The 11,750-nt window shown below is 38.6% G+C and overlaps 1 protein-coding gene across 1 annotated transcript; it reads right to left on the reverse strand.

Moving 5' to 3' along the window:
• Positions 1 to 1,169: 1,169 nt before the first annotated feature.
• LOC136665105 (immunoglobulin lambda-1 light chain-like) lies at positions 1,170 to 9,682 on the reverse strand. The gene is made up of 4 exons (XM_066642664.1): positions 9,643 to 9,682; positions 6,257 to 6,575; positions 2,819 to 2,859; positions 1,170 to 1,611 (listed from the first exon to the last, which is right to left on the reverse strand). The coding sequence occupies exons 1-4, from the start codon at positions 9,680 to 9,682 to the stop codon at positions 1,289 to 1,291; spliced, it is 723 nt and encodes a 240-aa protein (XP_066498761.1). The 3' UTR covers positions 1,170 to 1,288.
• Positions 9,683 to 11,750: the final 2,068 nt, after the last annotated feature.

Consider the following 11,750-nt stretch of genomic DNA (forward strand, 5'->3'; position numbering starts at 1 on the left):
ATTAATGATAGGCTGGTTCATATCCGTCTGAGACAATTTAGTTCAAAACTGGTCAGTTTCAGTTTAAAACTCGGTCACAAAACCTTCGGACTGTATTTCTGTTTGAACCTTCTGTTTGAAGTTTCAGGTGCAGATCCTGTTACCAAGACAACACACTAACATGAAGCACTAAATGTGAAAAACAGCTAAATGTGAAAGATTAAAATGGAAGTGATTAAATCCACCCTCTTTATTTCTTCCCTATTTTTTTTAAACATTTAACAATAATAGTAAGAGTTAAAACAGTAATAATTAACTTGGATATGTTTGACATCTGTCCCCTCCAGAGTGTATTCCCGCCTTGCGCCCAATGATTCAAGGTAGGCTCTGGACCCCCCGCGACCCTAAATTGGATGAGCGGTTACAGATAATGGATGGATGGATGGATGGATGTTTGACATCTAACACATCCATCTTCAGTGTCAATAACACTGATGCTACAACATCACAATATCACAATAAACTCACTGGAGTTTCATCTGTTTATCACTGTGTAGAAGTCCTTTGCCCATCTCCCCCCGTCTGAAAATATCTATATGAACCATTTCCTCAGAAACATCTCCACATCTCTCTGTTCACCTTCATTTTTCACGAGTTACTGTGTGTATCTGTTGTGTGAGTGACAGTAAAAGTAATTTCACTATATTAATCTAAACTTAGTCTATTAGCTCTTGTTAAGTGCAGTTTCAGCCTCAGGACCTGAATCTCTCACTGGAGCCTGACATTTGAATTCATTCTCTGTACTGCACTTGTCTGGACAGTGACCACTGACTCTGATCTGCTTTAGATCATTATTTTTCATTTCCAGTGACATTATCAGTGACCACAGGTTTCACAACATCTCAGTGTAGCTGAATGTCCATATCTCTCTTCACTCTACAGTCAGTTTATTATCTTATCATTTTATAATCCTGTAGAAACATGTTTCACTCCTTTAGTCATTCTCACTCTTATTCTCTACATGTGTTTCATTGAGCTGCTGAGGTCTCTGATTAATATCTAGAACATTATAATGGACTCTCCATCACCATGAAAAATGAACAACAGTTTCTTTAGTAATGCATTTTATTAAACTTCAGCAAACAAACATGTTATAAAACAGAAAAGATAAATGACTACGTCAGCAGGAGATGATCCAGTGCTTGTTAATGACGTCAGCGTTCTGTCACTACACGTTAAACTACTGTTTCTATGAAGCTCTGTTACTGTGAAGAATAAAAGAATGAAGATGTATCAGATGTGATCAGGTTCAGACGATACATTCAGACTTCTTCAACTTTTTACTGGCGGTTTTTGAGGCAGAAGACACTTGACACGTTACGTCTTTATCTTTCTCCCACTCTGACCTCTCAATGGTCAAAAAGCTGCTGAGTCTGAATTTCTTATTGGTTTGCTGCTCTGCAGAGCCAGTGGTCACTCCACTGCTGACCGCTTTACTGTCCACCAGCCAGCTCACATCAGCAAACCCAGTGGGCATATCACTGACCACACACACTAGAGTGGCTTTGTTAGACTTCAGCTCTTCACTGGACGGAGGGAAGAGGGTCAGAACAGGAGCCGGGGCAGAAGCGTCTGATCAGAGAAACAGATAAAGACATGATTTAATACACTACAAACAATGAGAATTAAAGACTGTTTGATTGACTGTTGGCTGTTATTGAAAGTATAACGATGTCCTGATAGTAAACACCTATACATTTAATAAAACTATAAATGGTGTTACAGTGAGGAGGATTACAGGGAGACACCATGAAAAAAGCATTTTTGTTTTCTGACTTTAAGCATGTTTTGCTTAATTTTGTAACAGTTTTTCTCGGAAGTTTAAAACGCTCAGTTGATGTTATATTTTATTCTCTAAGTAAAATTAAGCAGGAATATTTTATAAGACACACACTCAATTATGGCCCAGTCTTCAGTATGAAAGGCACAACATTCAATTATTTTAAATGTATTTTGTAAACAATAAGTTACTGCCCAAATTTCACTCAGACCCCACTTTATGTCCTTTTCCTTGTAATAAGTGTTAAATCCAGCAGATAATTAGTGACTTTAAAATCTGAGATGTGTGTTCTCTGTAGAGAACTGGAACTTATTTTCAGTTAGAAAATCAACAGAACGTAGCACCCAAACATTTGCAGCAGGTGTTATAGAGAACAATGTAACTCCAGCAACAGCTGATTTAAAGCATAGTTTTGAAATAACAAAAGTGTTTACATATTTATCAGCAACCAAACACACAACAGAGAAAAACAGGTTTAGATTCTGAAATTATAGACTGTTTATCATCCTTTATTTCATGTCTGCCTCCAAGTTTAAATCTCTATCAATCATTTTTATCAAACAATAAACAACAAGACAAATAAAATCCTTATTCTGTGTTATAAAGTGCTCTCAGAAAAACAGTCACATATTCAGTACGTTATTTAGGGACCATAATTGTACCATATTCTCTATTAACTGTAGATTATTAAGCTGTGTTCATTTCATCTGCACAATTTCTTTTCAAAGTTGATTTTATTATTATTATTTTTTTTTACACAATTCTGTAATAAATGTTTACAAATATTCACCTCTCCTTCTGGAGAAGAGAATGTAATGTAACTTTAAGGAACACAACTAGAATTAAAACCACTGTTGTAACGTTAAATGTTTTACACTCTGTGTTCCATTAGTCACAATGATGTATAGTACATTGTTTCTGACGCTGCAGCAGTTTGTATTAAAGCTGAGTCTGAAACATTAAATGAGTGAAGTGTAGATAAAGAGAAGAGTTTCTTACCGGTGACGAACAGCTTTGTTCCTTGTCCGAATACCACAGTGCTTCATTTCATATCATCACCCGTACAATAACCTCCTCAGTTTCAGAAGTGAAAGTAGCGCAACTGAAACCTCCTCTAGACTTCAGCTCTCTCTTCTACTGTCTGTGATCAGCACTGAGTCCTTCCACATCCCGTTTCAGTTTCTGGGAATTCCACAGCTCTGTTCTCCTGGGATTTCTTCCCACTTCCTGCTCAATAGACCACTTTTCCACTCCACTTTTCTGCTGAATCTGAGAGATGTGCTCAGTCAGATGGAGATGTCAGTGTGAACAGTGAGGAGGTTTTTGTCCTGCTCTCTATCACTGTGATACAGCTGCACTAACAGAGTTGTCCCATGTTCCACAGTAATACACTGCAGAGTCTCCTACCTCCACTTTACTGATTATTAGCTGGTAGTCGATGCTTGTGGAGGCTTTAGATGTGAAGCGCGCAGATGAAAAATTATCTCCATATTTATCAGGAGAGCTGTGAGAATGATAAAATCTCAACACAAACTGAGGAGCTGCTTGTGGAATCTGTTTATACCAGGAGACATAGTTGCCTTCATCCTTTGCGATGTTACAGTCCAGACTGACAGTGCGGCCCGGCTCTGTTTGCACTGAAGGGGTTTGTGTCACAATTTTCTGTGAAGTGACCCCTGAAACATAAAGCAACATTGAAGTGTATGAGCAACAATCACATTTCACACACACTCCTAGTCACACACACACCTCATCAGTGTAGAGAGAAAAGCAGGAGGAGAGATCTTACATGCCAGAGCAGGGAGTAGAACACAGAGAGTTGGCAGCATGTTGTCTGTGTGATCAGCAGAGGGATGAACAGAGTGGAGGATGAAGAGAGGAGAGAGTGGAGGGAGCTTTCATAGGGAATTGAGGGAGGGACCTGAATCTCTAATCAGCCAATCAGCTGAGACTTTCTTCACTGACACAACTATAGTGCACTGTTTCTGCAGTGGGGAATGGTTTCAAACGTAATTCAAATGTTTAATGTTCACGTGCATTATTTAAATATTTAAGTGTTCCTTGTCACACAAGAGTGTGTGTGTGTGTGGTGTGTGTGTGTGTGTGTGTGTGTGCAGTAAAATGGAGAAAGAGAGAGGGGACAATGAATGAAATTATGCTTTGTTCCCATAGTGCATTAGGTGCTCTTATTCTGTCCTTATTGTGCGTGGCTTAACACTTTTTGACAGATAGGTAAACAGCTGGGATTGAATGAAGAGCTGAACCAAAGGCGTCTCTGTATCTTCAGTATTTACTTTATCCACATTCCCAAAATCTTTTGTTAAACTGCAAACAAGCATTACAAAGATTCAGTACTTGAAAACACATAAGACATATATAAATATGATTACATCATACACAAATGATATATAAAGCAACATGGATTTCCATACAACCTACACAGAGATTGTGGTGTAATACATCATCTAACCTTACTATCATCAACTGAACAAATATTCTGCTCATCAGTGTACTAAAATATAATACACAATTTTTATTCACAAACGATGATGTCTAAGGCACAAAACGTGAGGATGGACAGAGATGAAAATAGTTCACTTTCATCATGAATTCATGAATGATATCTAAGATGGCTGTATTTGTCTCTAACCTTGTCATGTGACTTCAGCTAACAACTCAGAATTAAGGAACAGTTGTTTCTTAACATTAAACGGTGCCATCTAGAGGAATTGTCATTATATGAAAGAATATTCATGACAGCTCTCTTCTTTATAAAGTGGATTTTGTGTATTTACAGTTGTTGTTTGTGGTTAATATGTAATAATATATATTTATGTGTTGTTGATTTATGTTTAAGGCTCCCTCTTATGCTGAGTTACATCACTGCTGTGATTTGTGTGTTCCCTCTGGTCTCCCCCTCAGTGAGGAGCTGAGTGTTATCTGTGAAGTCAGTGTCCACACAGTGACTGAGAGTGTTGTGTAATGTTGCATCAGTACAGAACCAGTGCACTGGAAGACCTGCTGTCTGAGTTACTGTCTTACACAGGAAGTCTTCAGTACCCATTTAGTCAGAAACCACGGATTCACTCCTGTCAAGGTACTTTTCCTTCACTGAGAGGAAGTTAGAAGACAGTGTAACCAGAATTAAAGGAATGACCCTCTGTGTTGTGCAAAAGCTGGAGGACAAATGTAATTAATTTCCCATTGCAGCATCCCTTAAGTACTTATTATTTTCAGTATCAGGACATTAAAGAAATCACACAGAACATTATACAATAGTGATACATTGACCGAGCATGTGGACTGTGTGAAGTAAATCTGAAATCTATTAAATTAAAAGTGGAGTAATGAGAGTAAACAGCACTTAAAGGTAACACTGGTAATGAGGGATATACTGTAGTCTGGTGATCCACTGCTGATTTGTTTGTTCAAGAGAACTTTTAGGAAATGGAATGTGTTTTCTCAGGTTATTTTCATTGTGGGAGATCATTCATTTATTCATTCATTCATTCATTGTCTGAAACCTCTTATCCAGTTCAGGGTCTCAGTGGGTATGGAGTCTATCATAAATCACTGGGCACAAGGCGGGAACACACCCTGGAGGGGGCACCAGTCTTTCGCAGGGTTACACACACTCCACCTACCAACAAGTGTTTTTGGACTGTGAGAGGAAACTGGAGCACCCAGAGGAAACCCATGCAGACAGGGGGGGAACACACCAAACTACTCACAGACAGTTACCTGGAACGGGACTCAAACCCACAACCTCCAGGTCTCTGGAGTTGTGTGACACAGACACTACCTGCTGCACCACTGTGCTGCCCAGTGGCAGATCAGTGTATGTGGATCATGTTACGCTGATGTAAGGCGTTGTATTTTTAGGAGTCCTGCCCTATGACTCTTATTGGTGTAGACTGCTGTTCTTCACCAAGAAAGGAATCAAACCCTACTCTTCTGTGTAGAAAGAAGTGGAATTTTCCACACTAGACTTTATTCTTGAATTATTGCAAAAAAAAAAAAAAAATGCATGAGGTAAGAATTGTTTAAGCTTATCTTCAGCCTGACAGAGCAGCCCTTTATGCTCATTGTTAGTCGTATTGATGGATGACATCTGAAGATTTTCATTTAGTGATAACATTTTGATTTGTTTAAAGAGCAATATAGAAACATTATAGAAGCATTTTCATTTTTAATTTAACAAATAAGAAGTCGTTTATTTTATCAGCATTTTTTTCAAAATGTTTTTTTTTGTTGCCTGCCTTTTAAAGCGGAAATTCATTCATTCATTCATTCTCTGTAACCATCTTATCCTGTTCAGGGTCGCGGTTAAAGCAGAAATATATTTTCAATATATTACATCTACAGCTGTGTGAAAGCAGAAGTGAATGTGAGCAGTGAAGAGGTTTTTGTCATGGTGTGAATCACTGTGATACCCACTCTTTAGCAGAGCTGTCCCATGTGCTACAGTAATACACTGCAGAGTCTCTTGCCTCCACTGTATCAATGATCAAAGTGTAATCAGACTGAGACGAGTGTTTTGATGTGAATTTAGGAGACGAGAAGCCAGATCCATAGAAAGGAGAACTCCAGCTGTAGCGATAACTTAAAACAAACTGTGGAGCTCCTCCTGGAACCTGTTTATACCAATATGCTACATTAGTAACAGACCCCAGGTTACAGTGCAGAGTGATCTTCTCTCCTTTAGTGACTGTGAGAACAGGGGGCTTCTGGGTCACCACAGTCACACCACTGACACCTGCAATAAAAGCAGCATCCATGTTACATTAGTTGATGCACAGATTAGATGGAGGTAAATGCTGAGGAGCTCCAGTGTTGTGAAATCTTACATGAGAGAGCAGTGAAGAGAGTGCAGAGTGCTGGCAGTATCTTGTCAGTGTGTGATGACTCTCTGTGCTGAGTGAAGAGATGAGCAGATAAAGGAGAGAGAGCAGGGGTGTGCTATAAGAGAGTCAGGAGGGGTTAGAAGGAGGGGGATGTAGACAACACTAACACACCACACCTATCATTTACATTCTTGTGCTATAGAAGGTAATAATTATTTATTTGCATAAAGTGTCAAAATAATTCCTGAAATGGACTATACATAAACACTATTAATTCATCCGTATAGAAACACTATCTTATTCCTTGAACTTAGAATATTTCTCATTATAAATCCGATGTAGATGCTGAAATGTTGTGGTAATGAAAAAAGCCTCTGGATTGAGCCTGAGATAAAGAAGGTACAATGGAGTAACATTCACTACAACCTTGAAAATGATTAATTAGTAATAAACATTACTGGACTAAAATGATCTCAGCCAAACAATCACTCACTTTAAATTTACATTCTGAGTTTGAATAAAGTTGAATAAACTGTAGCAGAAAATACATCTCGCCACACTTTACAAAAATATCTAGAGTTGTCTTATATTCACTTTAATTTGTGTATGAACCCTGACTAATCAACTGAGGTCACACAGCACAAAACATTCTATTCTATCACTACTTCAGGTATTTTACTGGGATTTGAGAGGTGCATACTGAAGGGATGTGACCTGTCCCTGGAATTAAATATTCATCCTTTCAATGTAGTGTTTTTCTTAAAAATATATATTTCTTAATCTTACAAAAAGACATTACTTTTGTTGTGTTTGTATGGTCTTTGTTCTTTTAATAGACTTCATCATGATGTACAGTGAGATCAAATTTTAGTCCTCACTTGTGGAAATCTCCAGGTCAGTGCCCTTCACTCTGATCCTTCACTGCTACCTACCCCCTCTCCTCTCACATTCACATTAACATTAATTCACCCCACAGTCTGTCTATGAGAGAAAGGGGCAGGGGAAGAATGCTAATTTTAAAAAAAAACTGCATCAAAGCAATTAGGTCTCAGTTTTATGATATAAATATGAAACAATGTAAATAAACTAAAACTATTCAAAAATAAGAGACAAAGTTGCTGGTTCGATCTCTTGCAAAGGGGCTGGAAGAGTAAAGAAACAGCACTTTCTCTTCCCTCAACATCCATGGCTGATGTATCCTTGAGCAAGGCGCCTAACCCACAGCTGCTCTGCATCGGGGTGGCTGCCTTTCACTCTGGGGGTGTATACACTCACTGACCTAGTGCACTAGTGTGTGTTTACTGGCACTGATGAGTTAAATGAGGAAGTACAGTTTTGTTGTACTGTTTAAATTCAGTTCCGAGGTGTGAAAAAAACCCTGCTGATTTCTTTGAAAGAGATAAAAGGTTTTCAGTTGAAGTAAGATATGCCTTCACTCACCCACCCACAGTCATTTTTAGGCCACAGCTGCCCCTTTGACTTTTGCAGACTGATTGTTTCAAGAAAAACACATGATGTAAGAACTTGTTTGGACTTATCTTAAAGCTGATGGAGCATCCAGAGTGTAGCCCTTCATGCTGATCGAGGATGAACAAGATGTAAGACACTGCTTAAGTAGCCGTACTGAGAGATGATACACAGTGGTTTTCACTGAGTAATTAGGTTTGGATTTGTTTTAAAGACATAGATGAATTTACATTGTATATTTTATTATAACAAAAATACTCATGTTTTGATCAGTGGGATTTAAATGAGATATTTATTATAATGCTATAATCCATTGGGAGCAGATGGAGAGATTCTGCATCTGCAGATTTAAGTAATTAGGTTTGGATTTGCTTTAAAGACAGATGATTTTACATTTGTTCATTCTTTCATTATCTGTAGCCGCTTATCCAATTCAGGGTCGCGGTGGGTCCAGAGCCTACCCGGAATCATTTGGCGCAATGCAGGAATATACCCTGGAGGGGGCACCAGTCCTTCACAGGGCAAAACACACACACTGACACTTTTGAGTCGCCAATCTACCTACCAACATGTGTTGGACTGTGGGAGGAAACCCACGTGGACACGGGGAGAACACACCAAACTCCTCACAGTCACCCAGAGCAGGAATCAAACCCACAGCCTCCAGATCCCTGGAGCTGTGTGAGTGCGACACCTACCTGCGACCCTGAGTTTACATTGTATATTTTATTATAAAAAAAATACTCATTTTCATCTGCAGATTTAATGGGAGTATAATTGTCTGCTCCACTTTTGATATTTAATTTCATGTAGCAGTTTTGTACCTTTGAGATTTAATTGTTTTGTTGCCCTTTTCTCTTTCTTTTCTCATTTCTTATATATTTTTTCTGTTCCATAATTTCTTCATTTTGTCTGCCTTTTAACGCTGAAATAATTTTTCAAGAAATGTTGGTATCTGTTAAATGTTAACCTTTCCTCTTTCCCTTGAGAAATATAGAGTTCTGTGGATGATACTGTGCTTCTACAGCTGTGTGAAAGCAGAAGAGAATGTGAGCAGTGAGGAGGTTTTTGTCATGGTGTGAATCACTGTGATACGTGCTCACTACCAGAGCCGTCCCATGTGTGACAGTTATACACTGCAGAGTCTCCTGCCTCCACTTTATCAATAATCAAAGTGTAATCAGACTGAGATGAGTGTGTTGAAGTGAATTTAGGAGACGAGAAGCCAGATCCATACTTAGGAGGACTATAGCTGTGATGATTTTTCAGCACAAACTGTGTAACTCCTCCTGGAATCTGTTTATACCAACAAGCAGAATGTTCAGTAGCAGTCCCCAGGTTACAGTGCAGAGTGGTCTTCTCTCCTTTAGTGGGTGTTAGAACATGGGGCTTCTGGGTCACCACAGTCACACCACTGACACCTGCAATAAAAGCAGCATCCATGTTACATTAGTTGATGCTCACATTAGATGGAGGTAAATGCTGAGGAGCTCCAGTGTTGTGAAATCTTACATGAGAGAGCAGTGAAGAGAGTGCAGAGTGCTGGCAGCATCTTGTCAGTGTGTGACACTCTCTGTGGTGTCTTAAGTACACACAACATAAGAATCATATACACAGGGGTGCATAAAATCACTAGCATCACACTTACTTACTATGATTAAAAATGTGCAGATTAATTATTTTCCAGGACTTCAGAACAAATGTTATCATGCTCAAACATATGCTGATATTAGTAACATGTTTATTTTTACTCATGACACATCAGTTCCTATTAATGAATGGAAACTTGTCTTCATTTGCACAGAGCTGAAATAAGATTATAAGTGTTGAGCAGGTGTATCCTCAGTGTGTCATAATATGTGATGTATCATTGTCAGTGTTGAAATATTAAGGGATTATATGAAATTATCACGATTGCCAAATTAAATGTAAGCGTAAACATATTTTAAATTATGGCTTTGTAGATAAATTCGTGATTATACATTCTATTGGACGGAAATGCTTTTTATAAATTCATAAATGTAGAGCATTTGTTTTTCTCCTTTTATGAGATGGCGTACAGAAAGTTGCTGTGTGACTGCGACACTACCTGCTGCACCACTGTTATCAGTTAATCTGAACGCTTAATTAAAATCATCATCTGAATTGTTTTTGGGGCGGCACGGTGGTGCAGCAGGTAGTGCCGCAGTCACACAGCTCCAGGGACCTGTAGGTTGTGGGTTTGAGTCCCGCTCCGTGTGACTGTCTGTGTGGAGTTGGTGTGTTCTCCTCGTGTCCGCGTGGGTTCCCTCCCACAGTCTAAAAACACATGTTGGTAGGTGGATTGGCGAAAAGTGTCTGTAGGTGTGAGTGAATGTGTGAGTGTGTGTTGCCCTGTAAAGGACTGGCACCCCTTCCAGGGTGTGTTCCTGCCTTGCGCCCAGTGATTTCGGGAAGGCCCGGGACCCACCGCAACCCTGAATTGGAAAAGCAGTTACAGATAATGAATGAATGAATTATCTCCAGTTGATTCAATAAAGTTTCTGCTTCTAACTGGTGTCAGCAATATTTTTTCTATGCATCGAGAAAGTTCTTCCAATATTAGGTCAAAGCAGTACAAGTGTTTAGCCTCTGAACCAGCTCTAACACGTGTTTGAGGTGCGTTCAACATCCTAGCCCTGACGATGGAGATGCATCTCTTTCTGAATTTCCATGAATGCTGTGAATGCCTGTATGCAACAGACATTAAAGTATGTAGAGAAAAATGTAAAAATTAAAAGCAACATTCATGTTACATTTGTTGATGCTCACATTAGATGGGGGAAGTTCTCAAATACACACACAATGCGGATTACGTGCTTCACTCTTATGTGTGAAAAGAGAATGTGAATGTGTCCTTTTCAAATCACATCCATCAATCCATTATCTGTAACCGCTTATCCAATTTAGGGTCGCGGGCAAATCACAAGAGCTGCAATTTTAATTATAGAACATTTTCAAGAACAATGTCCTGATATGTTTCAATGGGGACATTTAAAGAAACTGACCAGTTAGAAATATCCAAACAATGTTGTTCATATGATAAAAACAGCAGTTAAAATCTGGAATTATATATATATACTGTATTATATTGTTTCTAAATTGTTCAGCCTTAATATTTAACATATTAAATTCTTCAGTGTGAACTTTAAAAGAAATATATATATATCAATTACTCGTATTTATTTTTGCATATTCTTACTACATAATCCTTTGTTTGAGGTGCTTTATTCATTCAACATTTGTTTTCTATTATTCTTGGAAGAAACTGAGAATAGTCTTCATTTTCTATAGAACTAAAATAAAAGAGTGGTGTTGTGCAAGTGTGTCCTGAGTGTTACACATAATGTGTTATGACAGTGGATTGTTTAGGATTTTTTAGACATGGGGCAGCACAAAAGACAAGAGCACACCTAGATTTGTGTTCATTTACATAATCCAGAGTGGCAAAAAAATGTGATGGGAGGGCAGCGTATATGTACTTACCAAAATGACCATTAACGTTGTAGCATGGCGGGGAAGAGTAACATAGCCTTCTGTGTAGAAGGCAGTTGTTATACACTATGCTGCACCAATCACAGCATCAGCGATGATAAAGCAAT

Source organism: Hoplias malabaricus, chromosome 13 (assembly GCF_029633855.1).
Source record: "Hoplias malabaricus isolate fHopMal1 chromosome 13, fHopMal1.hap1, whole genome shotgun sequence".
NCBI classification, from domain to species: Eukaryota; Metazoa; Chordata; class Actinopteri; order Characiformes; family Erythrinidae; genus Hoplias; species Hoplias malabaricus.

Coding starts and splice junctions, on each gene's coding strand:
- LOC136665105 (XM_066642664.1), bottom strand. CDS start 9,682: ATGCTGCCAGCACTCTGCACTCTCTTCACTGCTCTCTCAT. Junction 2,860..6,256: donor TGGGACAGCTCTGCTAAAGA/GTGGGTATCACA, acceptor TATGAAATGAAG/CACTGTGGTATTCGGACAAG. Junction 1,612..2,818: donor AACAAAGCTGTTCGTCACCG/GTAAGAAACTCT, acceptor TTCTCTGATCAG/ACGCTTCTGCCCCGGCTCCT.